Genomic DNA, 19,081 nt, shown 5'->3' with positions numbered 1-19,081 from the left:
TATATACTGATATATACGACTCTCAGTATATACTGATATATACGACTCTCAGTATATACTGATATATACGCCTCTCAGTATATACTGATATATACGACTCTCAGTATATACTGATATATACGACTCTCAGTATATACTGATATATACGCCTCTCAGTATATACTGATATATACGACTCTCAGTATATACTGATATATACGCCTCTCAGTATATACTGATATATACGAGTATATACTGATATATACGACTCTCAGTATATACTGATATATACGCCTCTCACTCTCGAGTATATACTGATATATACGACTCTCAGTATATACTGATATATACGCCTCTCAGTATATACTGATATATACGCCTCTCAGTATATACTGATATATACGACTCTCAGTATATACTGATATATACGCCTCTCAGTATATACTGATATATACGACTCTCAGTATATACTGATATATACTGATATAAACGCCTCTCAGTATATACTGATATATACGCCTCTCAGTATATACTGATATATACGCCTCTCAGTATATACTGATATATACGCCTCTCAGTATATACTGATATATACGCCTCTCAGTATATACTGATATATACGCCTCTCAGTATATACTGATATATACGACAGTCTGATATATACGCCTCTCAGTATATACTGATATATACGCCTCTCAGTATATACTGATATATACGCCTCTCAGTATATACTGAGATATACGACTCTCAGTATATACTCTCAGTATATACTGATATATACGACTCTCAGTATATACTGATATATACGCCTCTCAGTATATACTGATATATACGACTCTCAGTATATACTGATATATACGCCTCTCAGTATATACTGATATATACGACTCTCAGTATATACTGATATATACGCCTCTCAGTATATACTGATATATACGACTCTCAGTATATACTGATATATACGCCTCTCAGTATATACTGATATATACGACTCTCAGTATATACTGATATATACGACTCTCAGTATATACTGATATATACGACTCTCAGTATATACTGATATATACGCCTCTCAGTATATACTGATATATACGACTCTCAGTATATACTGATATATACGACTCTCAGTATATACTGATATATACGACTCTCAGTATATACTGATATATACGCCTCTCAGTATATACTGATATATACTGATATATACGCTCTCAGTATATACTGATATATACGCCTCACAGTATATACTGATATATACGATATACTGATATATACTCTCAGTATATACTGATATATACGCCTCTCAGTATATACTGATATATACGCCTCACAGTATATACTGATATATACGCCTCACAGTATATACTGATATATACGACTCTCAGTATATACTGATATATACGCCTCTCAGTATATACTGATATATACGACAGTCTGATATATACGCCTCAGTATATACTGATATATACGCCTCTCAGTATATACTGATATATACGAGTATATACTGATATATACGCCTCACAGTATATACTGATATATACGCCTCTCAGTATATACTGATATATACGACTCTCAGTATATACTGATATATACGCCTCTATATACTGATATATACGTATATATACTGATATATACGCCTCTCAGTGTATACTGATATATAGGACTCTCAGTATATACTGATATATATGACTCTCAGTATATACTGATATATACGCCTCTCAGTATATACTGATATATACGCCTCTCAGTGTATACTGATATATAGGACTCTCAGTATATACTGATATATACGACTCTCAGTATATACTGATATATACGACTCTCAGTATATACTGATATATACGCCTCTCAGTGTATACTGATATATAGGACTCTCAGTATATACTGATATATACGACTCTCAGTATATACTGATATATACGACTCTCAGTATATACTGATATATACGCCTCTCAGTATATACTGATATATACGACTCTCAGTATATACTGATATATACGACTCTCAGTATATACTGATATATACGACTCTCAGTATATACTGATATATACGACTCTCAGTATATACTGATATATACGCCTCTCAGTATATACATGTCAATAAGAATTTGATATTAATAATGTTGTTACTGCAAATATTATTATAAACATTTTCCGTTTTCTTTATTGAGGAGAATTTTGTTGGAATAAAGTTTTGTGAATCGATGTTGTAGTGTATTGATGTAGTAGTGTATTGATGTAGTAGTGTACTGATGTAGTAGTGTATTGATGTTGTAGTGTATTGATGTTGTAGTGTATTGATGTAGTAGTGTATTGATGTAGTAGTGTACTGATGTAGTAGTGTATTGATGTAGTAGTGTATTGATGTAGTAGTGTATTGATGTAGTAGTGTATTGATGTAGTAGTGTATTGATGTAGTAGTGTATTGATGTAGTAGTGTATTGATGTAGTAGTGTATTGATGTAGTAGTGTATTGATGTAGTAGTGTATTGATGTAGTAGTGTATTGATGTAGTAGTGTATTGATGTAGTAGTGTATTGATGTAGTAGTGTATTGATGTAGTAGTGTATTGATGTAGTAGTGTATGATGTAGTAGTGTATTGATGTTGTAGTGTATTGATGTAGTAGTGATATTGATGTAGTAGTGTATTGATGTAGTAGTGTATTGATGTAGTAGTGTATTGATGTAGTAGTGTATTGATGTAGTAGTGTATTGATGTAGTAGTGTATTGATGTAGTAGTGTATTGATGTAGTAGTGTATTGATGTAGTAGTGTATTGATGTAGTAGTGTATTGATGTAGTAGTGTATTGATGTAGTAGTGTATTGATGTAGTAGTGTATTGATGTAGTAGTGTATTGATGTAGTAGTGTATTGATGTAGTAGTGTATTGATGTAGTAGTGTATTGATGTAGTAGTGTATTGATGTAGTAGTGTATTGATGTAGTAGTGTATTGATGTAGTAGTGTATTGATGTAGTAGTGTATTGATGTAGTAGTGTATTGATGTAGTAGTGTATTGATGTAGTAGTGTATTGATGTAGTAGTGTATTGATGTAGTAGTGTATTGATGTAGTAGTGTATTGATGTAGTAGTGTATTGATGTAGTAGTGTATTGATGTAGTAGTGTATTGATGTAGTAGTGTATTGATGTAGGAGTGTAGCATAGTGATGTAGTAGTGTAGCATAGTGATGTAGTAGTGTATTGATGTAGTGTATTGATGTAGTAGTGTATTGATGTAGTAGTGTATTGATGTAGTAGTGTATTGATGTAGTAGTGTATTGTGTATTGATGTTGATAGTAGTGTATTGATGTAGTAGTGTATTGATGTAGTAGTGTATTGATGTAGTAGTGTACTGATGATGTAGTAGTGTATTGATGTAGTAGTGTATTGATGTAGTAGTGTATTGTGTATAGTGTGTATTGATGTAGTAGTGTATTGATGTAGTAGTGTATTGATGTAGTAGTGTATTGATGTAGTAGTGTATTGATGTAGTAGTGTATTGATGTAGTAGTGTATTGATGTATGTGTATTGATGTAGTAGTGTATTGATGTAGTAGTGTATTGATGTAGTAGTGTAGCATAGTGATGTAGTAGTGTACTGATGTAGTAGTGTATTGATGTAGTAGTGTATTGATGTAGTAGTGTATTGTATTGATTGATGTAGTAGTGTATTGATGTAGTAGTGTATTGATGTAGTAGTGTATTGATGTAGTAGTGTATTGATGTAGTAGTGTATTGATGTAGTAGTGTATTGATGTAGTAGTGATGATGTAGTAGTGTATTGATGTAGTAGTGTATTGATGTAGTAGTGTATTGATGTAGTAGTGTATTGATGTAGTAGTGTATTGATGTAGTAGATGTAGTAGTGATGTAGTAGTGTATTGATGTAGTAGTGTATTGTATTGATGATGTAGTAGTGTATTGATGTAGTAGTGTATGTAGTAGTGTATTGTAGTAGTGTATTGATGTAGTAGTATGTGTGTTGATGTAGTAGTGTATTGATGTAGTAGTGTATTGATGTAGTAGTGTACTGATGTAGTAGTGTATTGATGTAGTAGTGTATTGATGTAGTAGTGTATTGATGTAGTAGTGTATTGATGTAGTAGTGTACTGATGTAGTAGTGTATTGATGTAGTAGTGTATTGATGTTGTAGTGTATTGATGTAGTAGTGTATTGATGTAGTAGTGTATTGATGTAGTAGTGTACTGATGTAGTAGTGTATTGATGTAGTAGTGTATTGATGTTGTAGTGTATTGATGTAGTAGTGTATTGATGTAGTAGTGTATTGATGTAGTAGTGTATTGATGTAGTAGTGTACTGATGTAGTAGTGTATTGATGTAGTAGTGTATTGATGTAGTAGTGTATTGATGTAGTAGTGTACTGATGTAGTAGTGTATTGATGTAGTAGTGTATTGATGTTGTAGTGTATTGATGTAGTAGTGTGTTGATGTAGTAGTGTATTGATGTAGTAGTGTATTGATGTAGTAGTGTACTGATGTAGTAGTGTATTGATGTAGTAGTGTATTGATGTTGTAGTGTATTGATGTAGTAGTGTATTGATGTTGTAGTGTATTGATGTAGTAGTGTGTTGATGTAGTAGTGTATTGATGTTGTAGTGTATTGATGTAGTAGTGTATTGATGTAGTAGTGTATTGATGTAGTAGTGTATTGATGTAGTAGTGTATTGATGTAGTAGTGTATTGATGTAGTAGTGTATTGATGTAGTAGTGTATTGATGTTGTAGTGTATTGATGTAGTAGTGTATTGATGTAGTAGTATGTTGATGTTGTAGTGTATTGATGTAGTAGTGTATTGATGTAGTAGTGTATTGATGTAGTAGTGTATTGATGTTGTAGTGTATTGATGTAGTAGTGTATTGATGTTGTAGTGTATTGATGTTGTAGTGTATTGATGTAGTAGTGTATTGATGTAGTAGTGTATTGATGTAGTAGTGTATTGATGTAGTAGTGTATTGATGTTGTAGTGTATTGATGTAGTAGTGTATTGATGTAGTAGTGTATTGATGTAGTAGTGTATTGATGTAGTAGTGTATTGATGTAGTAGTGTATTGATGTTGTAGTGTATTGATGTAGTAGTGTATTGATGTAGTAGTGTATTGATGTAGTAGTGTATTGATGTAGTAGTGTATTGATGTAGTAGTGTATTGATGTAGTAGTGTATTGATGTAGTAGTGTATTGATGTTGTAGTGTATTGATGTTGTAGTGTATTGATGTTGTAGTGTATTGATGTTGTAGTGTATTGATGTTGTAGTGTACTGATGTAGTAGTGTATTGATGTTGTAGTGTTTTGATGTTGTAGTGTATTGATGTTGTAGTGTATTGATGTTGTAGTGTATTGATGTAGTAGTGTACTGATGTAGTAGTGTACTGATGTAGTAGTGTACTGATGTAGTAGTGTACTGATGTAGTAGTGTACTGATGTAGTAGTGTACTGATGTAGTAGTGTACTGATGTAGTAGTGTATTGATGTAGTAGTGTACTGATGTAGTAGTGTATTGATGTAGTAGTGTACTGATGTAGTAGTGTACTGATGTAGTAGTGTACTGATGTAGTAGTGTACTGATGTAGTAGTGTACTGATGTAGTAGTGTACTGATGTAGTAGTGTACTGATGTAGTGTTCAGACTTAGAACTGAACACTTGTTATTTCGGGTTATTTAGTCCGGGTGAATTGAAAACGAAAACGAAACTTTTTGTTTTTAACTTGTGTAATGTATCGAGGTGAAGGGGGTCGCTGCCCCCTTGCTCACGGCATGTTAGTCGCCTCGCAGTAATAATAATACTAATATTATAATAATAATAATTTTAATATTGTTAATAATATTATTATTATTGTTAATAATATTATTATTATTGTTAATAAATATCATTATTATTGTTAATATTATTATTATTATTAATTTATTTTTATTATTATTACTATTTTTAATAATTATAAGCATGGTGGTCTTTTAAGAGTGATAGTAAGTAATATGATGTTGTCATTGTTGTTTCAGGAGTGTCCCTGGCCGGCTTCGGAACGTCGAGGACGATGAGCCGAGGCGGGGGCAGCCGGGTCCTACCCACGGCACCCGCCCCCGGGCACGCCCACGCCCGCCCTCGCCCACGATGATAAGCGGCGACCATGGCCCTATCACCGCCAGTCCCGCTCACCACCACGACACATCGTCGGCCCTGCGCAAGAGGAAGCGACTCAGCCAGGTCGTGCTGGAGTTGACCTCGCAGGCAGAACGACGCTCGCCGGACGAGAAGCCCGCTAACGACTCCTGTCCGCGGGATAACCCGCTGAAGGATAAGCCGCCAGACCCCGCCGCCGCTCCTCCAGCGGCACAGCCCGACACCAGACCCATGTTCAGCCGCCAGCCCGAGGATGTGTCCCCGGGGCCTGGCCAGGACCAAGGGGACGAGCCCGGTATAAGTCCTGGCTTGAGTCCAGGGTCCGGCCTCAGCCCGGTGCCGGGACACAGCCCAGTCTCCGGCCATAGCCCAGTGCCCGGTCACAGTCCAGTGCCCGGTCACAGTCCAGTACCCGGTCATAGTCCGATTCCCGGTCATAGTCCGGGTGTCAGCCCTGGCCTCAGTCCCGGATTGAGTCCTGGACTCAGTCCAAGAGTCACAGTTCACGATGAATCTGGCCAGGAAGCCATGAAAGTTGACACCCCTCCCTCCCCGAAGGAGGGACCGGGGGAGACTGTAGGACCCACTTCCCTCACAGAACAGCAGCAGCACCAGCAGCAACGTTCCCCTGGCGTGATACAGGTACACAGATCAGGGGAAGGTGGATCAGGAGGTGGTGCAGGAGGAGGCAGTAGCAGCAGCAGTACCAGCAGCAGCTGCGGCAGTGCTGGCCCAGCCAGGTCACCTCGAGCTGTCCAAAGTGACGTCTTCAGGTTCGACTCTGAGGACCGGGAGAGGTACCAGTACTACTGCCGGGCCATCAGTGAAGAGGACGAAGAGGTGTTCTCCCCCGGTCCTCCCTCACACTCACCCCATGCCAGGGACTCCCCTGCCCTCGCTAGGGTTAACTCCGACTCCCCCAAACTCTCCTTCAGCCCCCTGAGGATCAAGGACCCTAGTATAGATGAGGAGGACATCGATCTGGACACGAAGTCGCAGTCATCGAGTGACGCGCCTTCATCGACTGGTGTCATTCGCGGTGTCCTGCCCAAGTTAAGTGTAGTTCGCAGCGACGCTGGAGACCAAGGAGGCCACTACCCTCCCTGCACCTGCCATCACTGCACTCTGGCCTCCAGGGACCCCCATCGGCTGGGTCCTTCAGGTCTCCCACACTCACCTATCTCGCCACTCACGCCCACGTCTCCGCACACGCCCATTTCCCCCTCCCCCGGCCACAACGTAGAACACTACTTCCCTCCTACTGTCTACCTCCCGGATCTGTATCGCCGCCGTTCCCATTCAGACTCGGATCTTCAGCTGTGGTTCGAGCAGAAGGGTCGGTGCAGCGAGGGTGTGGGTGCTAGCAGCAGCAGTAGTAGCAGCAGTGCTGCGGGACCGTCGGGCGAACAGGCTTCGACTCGACAGTCCGTGCTGCGACACGGTCGCCCCATTCCCCAGCCCCTCTACCTGCCACGTAAGGGGGGCTCCCTTGAGTCTGACACATCATCTCCCCAGGATTCCCCTCTGGACTTGTCCGTCAAGACCAGCAGCAGCCTCAAGACCGGTAGCACCTCCAGTACAGACAGCCTGGTGCTGCCTAGCACAGTCTCCCTCTCATCCCCACACTCCCCGCTTCTCGCCCCACCTAAAGACAGCACCCCACCACCACGGTCCCCTGGTGCACCTGATCATCGCACTCTCTCACAGGCGCATCTCCCCGTCCCCATCATCAAGGGTGACGTAGCATCGTATAGCACCAAGGATAGCGTAGCGCTACGATACCACTTGGAGGTGTCACCAGTGGTGGAGGAGATGCCTGCAGGAGCCGACGTGGCCTTTGTGTGCCCTGTCTGCGGTCAGATGTTCTCTCTCCACGACCGTCTCGCTAAACACATGGCCTCACGTCATAAAAATAAACAAATCGACACCAGCAGCAAGACTTACATGTGTGACATGTGTAAGCGGTCATTTGCACGGTCGGATATGTTGACGCGACACATGCGGCTGCACACGGGCCACAAGCCCTACACCTGCCGTGTCTGCGGACAGGTGTTCTCCCGCTCCGACCATCTCTCCACCCATCAGCGGACACACACTGGAGAGAAACCTTACAAGTGTCCACAGTGTCCGTATGCAGCGTGCCGGCGGGACATGATCACTCGACACATGAGGACACACGCTCGCTATGAACTCCATGAGTCATCGTCCATGGAAGAGGGCGGCGAGGTAGCGAGACCCAACCTGCCAGTGCGGTCCCTGTCAGAGGAGCACCCTGCTCCCAGCCCCTTGCTAGATCTGGCCTGCACCCTGTCAGCGCCCCAGGCACGCACCCCGCAGGGCTCCCCTCTTCCACTTTCCCCTGGCCCCCACACAACCAGTGGAGGGACCCAGAAACAATCCCTGGGAGGACCCACTATGGGGAGCGGAGCCCCCATGGCCGGCATGGGGATGGGTGGAGCAGGGATATTAGGAAGAATGCCGCCGCAGCTCCAGCGACCCAGGAAGCAGGAAGAAGATTGAAGAGCCCTACATGACATGTCTGGTTCATGTTTTTTGCCTCGCTGAGGTTTGTCTGCCTGAAGGTGGTACCTCCTTGGCAGGGAGGCCGTTGGAGGCCGGAGTCCCGCGAGGATCACTGGCATTGTTTGTGTGGCGACCCGCCCAACCCGCTGTGGTGTAGGTCAGCCCGGCGCCTGGTGCGTCCTGGGCTTGGTCTCTTCTTGTCTGTCTCTCAGGCTGCCTAGCGCGCTGCCCGGCCCCACCCTGGCCCTCAACCCTTCCTCAGGAGAGGTCGAGGGGCCCCGGAGCCCCGAGGGACGGGCCTGGCTGGGGCCGGGTTCGCGTGCTAGTGTCAGTACGTGGGTGTTTTGGTGTTGTGTTTGTGCCGCTAGCGGCGTCTCGGGCGGCGGGTCTGCCGGAGGTTGCGCCACTATGGGGAGAGGTTCCTCCACCATCCCCACTGGAGCAGCGATGCAGCAGGAGGGAGAAGGTTACGCTGCTGCTGCTCCCATCCCCACAACATTCAATCCCCCCAAGTCTCTCGGTGTGAAGGTGTTAAGCCGCCTGCAGCGTCTGGACGTTCTCCTGCCTCTTTAGAGGCGTCGTGAGCGCTCGCGGGGGGCCATGCCCCCCACAAGCACAAAGGGCGCCACAGGTCTGTCAATGGTACCTGCTAATTTAATGACATAAATAACATTATTGTAAGTTGAGGGACCCAAGAGGTGTTAGGACGTCCGGACATGTTCCAGGAGGCGAGTAACCGTGAACCCAACCCCGGTACAAGAGAGTGTCGCTCCTCTGGCCCTTATTGAGTTGTCATAGTTACTTCACCCCCATTATTATGTTTCAACCTTGTTTCGCATTCCCTGTTATGTGTCCAAACTCTCTCTCACAACCCTGATTATATCCTAGTAATTACTGTGTTCCACTACTTTCTCCTAGTCCTTACTGTTGTCTAATCCTATTTCCCAGCTCTCACTATCTCCCAGCTCCTCACTATATCCCAGCCCATACTAAGAGCTCCAGCCCTTACTGTGTGTTATAATAAATCTTTTACTTAACACTTGGTGTGTTCCAACCTTTGCTGTTCCTTTCTGCTTTATCTCCTCGCCCTCATTATTTCGGTACCTTCTGTATTTCTTGGCCTTAACTGTCTCTCTAAGCTCTATTTCCCAACCTTTATTGCACACCCCAGTCTTATCTCTCAGCCCTTACTGTGTCTTCAGGTACACGTTGAGGGAGAGGAATCTCTGGACCTAATTTTCCTGGTCTTGTTCACGAAGCACAGCTCTAAAGGCCGGAGGGGCGCCGCCCCCCTTGAACCAAAGGGGCATTTTTTGGGAGTTCTCGGGTACACAAGTCCCTTATGTATTATGAAGCGGTGGTCATATTTGCCTCATGTTGATATTTATAAACGTTTACGTTTCTTCAGTTCTAGCCTCTATTGTAGAGAAGCCCGCACTGCATCAAGGGTTCTAGCATCCCATCATTCATCCACCCAGTATACATATTTTGATGTTTTTCTTTGATCGGGTTGACTGAGCTTCGTGTCTTGGATCACTCCGACCACACTCACGCACGCAAGGCCTCCATGCTGTAGATGTACAGGCCGTCTATCGCAATGCAGGTTAAAAAAAAATAAATAATAATAATAATCTCCCACCAACAGGACTGTATTGTTGGCTCACCCTTGCATCCTAGATGGGACCCCCCTCGTAGTCTTCTAAATGGACTCCCGCAACTCACTTATTTATCCCCTCCCCCCACACCGTAACAAGACTTTCGATTGGCATTTCTTGTATATTTTTCTCTCTGACAAAATGCTCACGTTTTATGTTTCCTATGAAAACTTTTAGAACTTATATAATTATTATAATAATAATTACCATTATTTTTATTGTTCTATAGGCATAATTTTCACATATTTCAGTTGATTCTGTGACAAAGGCGAACTGTTGTAAAGAAAACTGGCATGGAACAACTTTGTCACCTCTTGTTAAACATGTGTAAGGAGATTATTTAAAGGATTTATCTGTTGTTTCGACTCTTTACAATGTATTCCAAAGTGAAGCGAGTAGTGCTGGATCGTCTTGACGGCGACCTTGATTCTCGATGCTCCCTTTTCTCTTCTTTAATTGCCTTAGGGGCTACAGAGAGTCGATATTTTGGTCGTGTAGAGGAATAAACGGCCCAAGCCTTCGCTCAGTGATGTGTCGGTGTCAGTCAGTTGTGTGCCAGGTGTCCTGTGCGACACTGATGTGTTGGTGTCATTCAGTAGTGTGCCCAGTGTGTCATGCCCCAAACAGGGCAATAAGTTCTCACGTCAGTAGCTTTTTCTGTCGGTTACTCCACTATACGAAGGAAAATATCGCCTCTAGGTATCAGTAAAAGAGGAAAAAAGTGAGTTTGTTGGAACTTTCTCGACGTCAGACAATAGGCCTACTTATATACTTCTCACATGCCCCTCATTACCAGTTAACTATAGGCCTACCCTCCTCCCCTTGCTACCTGGGGGATCCACATCCACCCTACATTGCCCCAGTTTCCGCCACAGTTCCCCACAAGCAAGAACAAATGAACATTGATTGTCGTTAAGCTGTCAAGTATCGTTTCACAGTGACTAATGTTTAATTAGTTTTTAACGATTCACTTCGTATGTGCCAAATTTGTCCGGCCAGTTGATGTGGTCGTGGAGGGCCTGCCGCGCCTGGTAGGCGCATGTCTGCCAGTCTAAAGCAGCGCTAAACGACCCAATTAGCTAGTTTCCTTGTTAAGGTTTCTGTTTGTATCTGTGAGTGGGGACACCTAGCTTTAAGGCCACGACCACTGCCTGTATTCTCGCCCCTTTGCTATCACGGTATAGAGACGCATATTGTGATTTTTTACTGTCTTTTTTTTAGGTATTTTTTCTCTGTATATGTTGAAATTCTGTCTATTTATGTTGACTGTAAATATCATTATCAATTTTTTTTTTAGTTTAACACATAAACACTCCTTAAAAAAAGACATGAATTCTTGTCAGACACCGAAGTAAGTGTTAAAGGTGCTCTTAGGTCAAAATATGATGATATAAGGTATGTGAATTACGACCTAATGAGCGAAGGTTGGTTAACACTGTCTTCAACATTACTGCCTGGTTGTACCCCACTAAGCACAGCTCAATTTTGGAAGCCCTTAAAATATTTTTTTTTTTTGGTAGATGAAGTAAAAAAAATCACACTAGTCCCCGATATCAAACTTTAAAACGAACCATGAAAATGAACCGTAACTTGAGTGATATTACAAGGAGTTAAAATTTATGTTAAAATCAACAACTAAACAAAACAACAGAAGGTTAAGTGCGAAGTTGTTTGACCCGGCAGTAAACAATGTCAATAATGTGATAGTTGGTAACTCACTTGTCAATCATTTCCTTCCTCCCACTATTGTCAAAACAACAATGAATTTATCTTTCAATCTCTTTTTTCTTTAAATTATAGATCAACTCTGGTGAGACATTATTTAAGTCAACAAAAGGAAAATAAAAATCAGGTGAAGATTTTTTAGTGAATATCAACGACTTTTATTATTTTTATTCTTCTTCTTATGATTATTATTATTATTATTATTATTATTATTATTATTATTATTATTATTATTATTATTATTATTATTATTATCCGGAAGCTATATCTAAATCAAAGTGATGTCTATTTTTGTGTATAAGAATGATATAGTGTGTAGTAGAGAGCAACAACAGTGGTAGAAAAGGAACCCAGACCTTGACTCTTTTAACCTTCTCAAAGTTGTGCTGTAACTTTGTATCATGCGTTCTTAACTTTGTATCATGCGTTCTTAGCTTTGTATCATGCGTTCTTAGCTTTGTATCATGCGTTCTTAAATTTGTATCATGCGTTCTTAACTTTGTATTATGCGTTCTTAAATTTGTATCATGCGTTCTTAACTTTGTATCATGCGTTCTTAACTTTGTATCATGCGTTCTTAACTTTGTATCATGCGTTCTTAACTTTGTATCATGCGTTCTTAACTTTGTATCATGCGTTCTTAGCTTTGTATCATGCGTTCTTAACTTTGTATCATGCGTTCTTAACTTTGTATCATGCGTTCTTAACTTTGTATTATGCGTTCTTAAATTTGTATCATGCGTTCTTAACTTTGTATTATGCGTTCTTAACTTTGTATCATGCGTTCTTAACTTTGTATCGTGCGTTCTTAACTTTGTATCATGCGTTCTTAACTTTGTATCATGCGTTCTTAACTTTGTATCATGCGTTCTTAACTTTATATCATGCGTTCTTAACTTTGTATCATGCGTTCTTAGCTTTGTATCATGCGTTCTTAGCTTTGTATCATGCGTTCTTAACTTTGTATCATGCGTTCTTAACTTTGTATCATGCGTTCTTAACTTTGTATCATGCGTTCTTAACTTTGTATCATGCGTTCTTAACTTTGTATCATGCGTTCTTAGCTTTGTATCATGCGTTCTTAACTTTGTATCATGCGTTCTTAACTTTGTATCATGCGTTCTTAACTTTGTATCATGCGTTCTTAACTTTGTATCATGTGTTCTTAACTTTGTATCATGCGTTCTTAACTTTGTATCATGCGTTCTTAACTTTGTATCATGCGTTCTTAACTTTGTATCATGCGTTCTTAACTTTGCACTGCAGTTTTGCTTTGCACTAAGTTCTTTGAATTGCAATTCTTTGCAATGCAATTCCTGGCTTTGCACTCCACTTCTTTGTACTGCCTTTGCTTTGCACTGCAATTCTTTGCTTTGCAATGCAGTTCTTTGCATTCCATTGCAGTTCTTGGCTTTGCTCTGCAGTTCATTGCTTTATACCGAAGTTCTTTGTTTAGCTTTGCTGTTCTTTGCACTGCAGTTCCTGACTTTGCACTGCAGTTCTTGGCTTTGCATTGCAGTCCTGACTTTCCACTGCAGTTCCTGCCTTTTTACTGCAGTTCCTGACTTTGCACTGCAGATCCTTACTTTGCACTGCAGTTCCGGACATTGCACTGCAGTTCCTGATTTTGCAATGCAGTTCCTGACTTTGCACTGCAGTTCCTGACTTTGCACTGCCGTTCCTGACTTTTCACTGCAGTTCCTGATTTTGCACTGCAGTTCCTGACTTTTCACTGCAGTTTTTGACTTTTCACTGCAGTTCATGATTTTGCACTGCAGTTCCTGACTTTGCGCTGCAGTTCTTGACTTTGCACTACAGTTCCTGACTTTGCACTGCAGTTCTTGATTTTGCACTGTAGTTCCTGACTTTGCACTGCAGTTCCTGATTTTGCACTGCAGTTCCTGACTTTGCACTGCAGTTCTTAACTTTGCACTGCAGTTCCTGACTTTGCACTGCAGTTCTTGACTTTGCACTGCAGTTCCTGACTTTTCACTGCAGTTCCTGATTTTGCACTGCAGTTCCTGACTTTGCACTGCAGTTTTTTACTTTTCACTGCAGTTCCTGATTTTGCACTGCAGTTCCTGACTTTACACTCCAGTTCCTGATTTTGCACTGCAGTTCCTGACTTTGCGCTGCAGTTCTTGACTTTGCACTGCAGTTCTTGATTTTGCACTGTAGTTCCTGACTTTGCACTGCAGTTTCTGATTTTGCACTGCAGTTCCTGACTTTTCACTGCAGTTTCTGATTTTGCACTGCAGTTCCTGACTTTGCACTCCAGTTCCTGATTTTGCACTGCAGTTCCTGACTTTGCACTGCAGTTCTTGACTTTGCACTACAGTTCCTGACTTTGCACTGCATTTCTTGATTTTGCACTGTAGTTCCTGACTTTGCACTGCAGTTCTTGGCTTTGCACTGCAGTTCCTGATTTTGCACTGCAGTTCTTGACTTTTCACTGCAGTTCCTGACTTTGCACTGCATTGCTTAGAAACTCTGCAACTTTTTCATTTGTCCTAAAAATTTCTGTTATTCATTTTCCTGTATTTTCTACCTTAGTGACATTAAATTTCTCATTTTTCCCCTCATACTCTAAGTATCATTCTATTTCTCAAACAATGTGCACTTTCTTTGAATTTTCTTAGGTTTTCCCTTCGTTTGCTATTTTTTCTTGCCCTCTCAAGCTGCGGTTCTTCCCGCTTTTACCTAGTGAACATATTTTAACACTCGGCTAAAATCTCCTCGTCGCCTCCGAATAAAAGTTGGCATTGTAACCTGTGTTGATGTTTAAAATGTGGCAACATTACTGAGCTGGTTGATGTGGGTCAAGGCTTCGTCCCCTCTCCTCTACACTCTTTTTTGTATGTCAGTGATATTTGAAAACACATTTTATATATATATATATATATATATATATATATATATATATATATATATATATATATATATATATATATATATATATATATACTGGCCAACAGACTTAAGTCAACAGATAAGATGTCATGAAGTGTACAGTACATGCCTAAGAAATATGCGATAAATCAAAGACAAAATAGAATTTAAAATATATATATAGTTTTTCAGTGTTTTTATGTTGGAGGAATTTAGAAAATGGATGCACTTTCCTTATAATTATTTTCAGTAAGATCTTTTATAAAGAAGTTGTATTCAATGTGACTGTTTTTTTGAAAATGCAGTTTGAACAAGCCCATCCATAACTGAATACCACGTGCTCTGAAGGCCTTTTTCACGACCTATTCAATTTGGGCTGCACATTTTAAATCGTATTTACAACAGAGTAGGTTTACAAGAGAAAGTTTACTGTGATATATACCGAAATTCTAAGTGTATTACACCATTTTCTGCTGTCAAAAGATGAGGGAACTTGGTGCGTTGAACACTCTGAAGATATGCAGCTATATTTTTCACCCCTCCCATACCCATAATCTGTGACGTCACATCACTACGAGCGAGACACAATTCAAACGTAACGATAATGTCTCAGGCCGCAGCGAGGCAGTACTGACGTTACCAAGTCAGTACTCTATCTAACCTCTAACCCACGCTGGTTTAACCCTAGTGATGGGTTTAAGAGTGTGGAAACCCCACATTCACTCGCCTTATATGTTCCACAATAACAACAACAGTAAGTTTTTCCTAGAACGAGTATATTTTAGTTGTCGTCAGCGGGTATGACGGACGAAGACTTTTGTATTATACTACTCGAGGGTTAGTAAGAGTCAGTCTGGTTTATTTCTGTACACTGGGAAGGTTAGTACTGGCCCAGATGTGACCACAGATGCAAATTTTGTATGGACGAATCTCTCACTAATGTCGCATAGACAAGCTCTAGTTCTTGTCCCTTGTTTCAGCTGTTTAGTGACCTGGTTGTTTATATCAGCTCAGCTGATCACTTAGCACTTGTTTATATACTTTTACGAAGATTTCACTGCAGTGTATATAAATTTTGGTCACTCTTTCAATATATACAAAAAAAAAAATGTGTAATTTCTTCATTTCTATTTTATTTTAAAATTGGAACATCGACAAACGTTGACTTTAATGGACTAAATTTAATGGTGTGAAATTCTAGCTGGTTCTTTTGAGTTACTTCAAAATAAGTAACCTTACCTAACGTAACTTAACTAAGTTATCCCAACTTAGCCTAAACTACTGTTTACCTGTCCTCACCTAGTCTAACTTACTGTAACCTGTCTTCACCTAATTTAACTTACTGTAACCTGTCTTCACCTGGTCTAACTTACTGTAACCTGTGTTCACTTCACCTAAACTACTGCGATCTACCCTCGCATAACCTAATCTAACTTAAAGTAACCTTCCCTACCACAAGCTAACTTAGCCTATTCTAGCCTAACTTATCCTAAACAACTGTAAGCTACCCTAACTTGACCTAACCCATTCCAACTTAAGATAGTGTAAGAACAGACCTCGGATTAAGTCTCTCTAGTACAAGATAAACGTCTGAGTGACGTTGTTAGACGTAACCGAGTGATGCATCAGGGGGGTAAAATGCCCCTGCAGCCCGAGCAATTAAAAAAAAAAATCTTGATTGTTTGCAATCCAAAATTATCGTTGCTTCATTTATGATAATTTACGATTTCCAAAAGTAAATTTCAGAGGTGCGTGCGTGTGTGTGAATTTCAGAGGTGGGTGTGTGTGTGTGAATTTCAGAGGTGGGTGTGTGTGTGTGAATTTCAGAGGTGGGTGTGTGTGTGTGAATTTCAGAGGTGGGTGTGTGTGTGTGAATTTCAGAGGTGCGTGTGTGTGAATTTCAGAGGTGCGTGTGTGTGTGTGTGTGAATTTCAGAGGTGCGTGCGTGTGTGTGAATTTCAGAGGTGCGTGCGTGTGTGTGAATTTCAGAGGTGCGTGCGTGTGTGTGAATTTCAGAGGTGGGTGTGTGTGTGTGAATTTCAGAGGTGCGTGCCTGTGTGAATTTCAGATGTGCGTGCGTGTGTGTAAATTTCAAAGGTGCGTGTGTGTAAATTTCAGAGGTGCGTGTGTGTATGTAAATTTCAGAGGTGCGTGCGTGTATGTAAATTTCAGAGGTGCGTGTGTGTGTGTGTGTGTGTAAATTTCAGAGGTGCGTGTGTGTGCGTAAATTTTGATTTATCACCAGTCGAAATGAATTAGTTGTTGGAAAACAATAAATGTACGACAAGGGGCTCCTCTGACTACCAACAAAGACCTGGTCATGGACCGAGCCACGGGGGCGTTGACCCCTGAAGTACCCTCGACGTATACACCCTTCAGGTTCCTGTAGGTTTAAGTTGTCACTGTTTTCAATTTCCAATATAGTTATGGCCATCTGGACGCCTCACAAAGGCATCTTCATTAACAATCTCTGTTTCCCAATTTACAAAGGCATGTTACTGTATGCTTTATTGCATCTTAGCCAATAAAGATGACTGAATGCTCACTACGTTACCAATTTGTTATTATTATTATTATTATTATTATTATTATTATTATTATTATTATTATTATTATTATTATTATTATTATATTATTATTATTATTATTATCTGTCCAGCTCCAAGAAGGGGTGGGAGCGTTCATAAGTCAGACATATAGACTGAAATCTCGACTATTTTTGTGCGGTTGTGAATGCTCACTCAAAGACATTATTGACATGAGATGGTTCGTCTGATGTATGATGATTCCCAAACTTCCTGGAGCCATTGATTCTTATGATGTACATGTTGTTCGACCTTTGTGGTGTTTATTATTACCGTTTGTAATTAAAATTATTTGTGTGGTGATATTTTACACCTGATCATGTTTACAAGCAGTTGAATTACACTTTCATATCCTTGTTTCTCAAATTGTGACACTGTGGTCGCGTTCGACAATTGTCGGGGAAGAGACGAGTGTTGACGACGTATTGTCGAGCGCTGCCTCTATGGGACACGAACAGCAGTTTTTAGGTCAAATATTTTTATACAATTAGATTGTAATTACCTAGTGACTCTAAAAACCAACAAAGTGAGAATGTAAAGTAGTTGAGAACTACACATAACAGTCATTGTAGTCATGGGCCTCGTGAGAGAAAGAGAGAGAGAGAGAGAGTGAGAGAGAGAGCTCATCCTTTTACGTGTTAAACTATAGTTTGCATGATTTTATTTTCTGATTAACGAGAATGGCGGTGCTCGGTCCAAAGGTGTCTGGCACGATAATTCCGCATCCCCGGTGCCTTTAAACTGCTGTTTTGAAGTCCATGTTCTTGCTCAACGTGCGTGCTACTGTGTGGACCAGCCCCCTCACCTCCCCCTTTGTATCCCTTTAGACAACATAACCAAACACCCTTAGTCACCACATCTCGCACAAGTTAACGAGATATGAAACCACCCGCAACTCTCAAAAAGAAAAACAAAAATTCATGATTATACATCGCTAAAAGATGGAATTAAAAATAAAAACATTAAATATATACATATACATATATGTGTATTCAAAATTTGACATATTGGTCCACACGGTATTCCTCGCTCCCAAAGTGTATCACTGAACACAGACTCTGCTCGCCGTGCTCATGGTCTGGGAAGACTCTTCTACCATAATTCAAAACATCTTTTGAAACAGCTTCTTAAAAAATAATACAAATATTTATCTGCTTCTCCATAATTTACAGCAAATCGTTTGATGGATTAAATTTTTTTACCTATTCCAGAATCTAACGTGTTAGTGTCTTGCAAAAAATGTAAAGATTAAAATATATATATATATATATATATATATATATATATATATATATATATATATATATATATATATATATATATATATATATATATATATATATATATTAAGATGTAATGGCGAGGTTTATATGTTCAATGAAAAACAAAAGTCTATTTCTTGTTTGTATTTTTTTTTTGGTTTTGACAGATTTGGCTTAATTTCTTCCCATTCTCATTGGTCTACGGACGCCGTACTCATCCTGTCTTGCGCTTAAAAAAAACAAAAACACTCTATAGAGCTTTGAATAGTTCCAAATATATTTTGAATAAACTTGGGATTTTTGTCACAAATATTGTCTTATT

At 40.3% G+C, this 19,081-nt stretch overlaps 1 protein-coding gene across 3 annotated transcripts in view; it reads left to right on the top strand.

Annotated features, from left to right (window-relative positions):
* Positions 1–13,561, top strand: part of klu (klumpfuss) — a 73,434-nt gene extending 59,873 nt beyond the window's left edge. For all 3 annotated transcript variants that reach the window (XM_053780449.2, XM_053780451.2, XM_053780450.2), the window contains one exon: positions 6,000–13,561. In XM_053780449.2, coding sequence (XP_053636424.1) covers positions 6,000–8,640 — 2,641 coding nt within the window. In that variant the 3' untranslated portion in view covers positions 8,641–13,561. The remainder of the gene's footprint in view (positions 1–5,999) is intronic.
* The last annotated feature ends 5,520 nt before the right edge of the window (positions 13,562–19,081 follow it).

Source organism: Cherax quadricarinatus, chromosome 26 (genome assembly GCF_038502225.1).
Source record: "Cherax quadricarinatus isolate ZL_2023a chromosome 26, ASM3850222v1, whole genome shotgun sequence".
NCBI classification, from domain to species: Eukaryota; Metazoa; Arthropoda; class Malacostraca; order Decapoda; family Parastacidae; genus Cherax; species Cherax quadricarinatus.
This window is presented reverse-complemented; position numbering and strand designations above follow the sequence as displayed.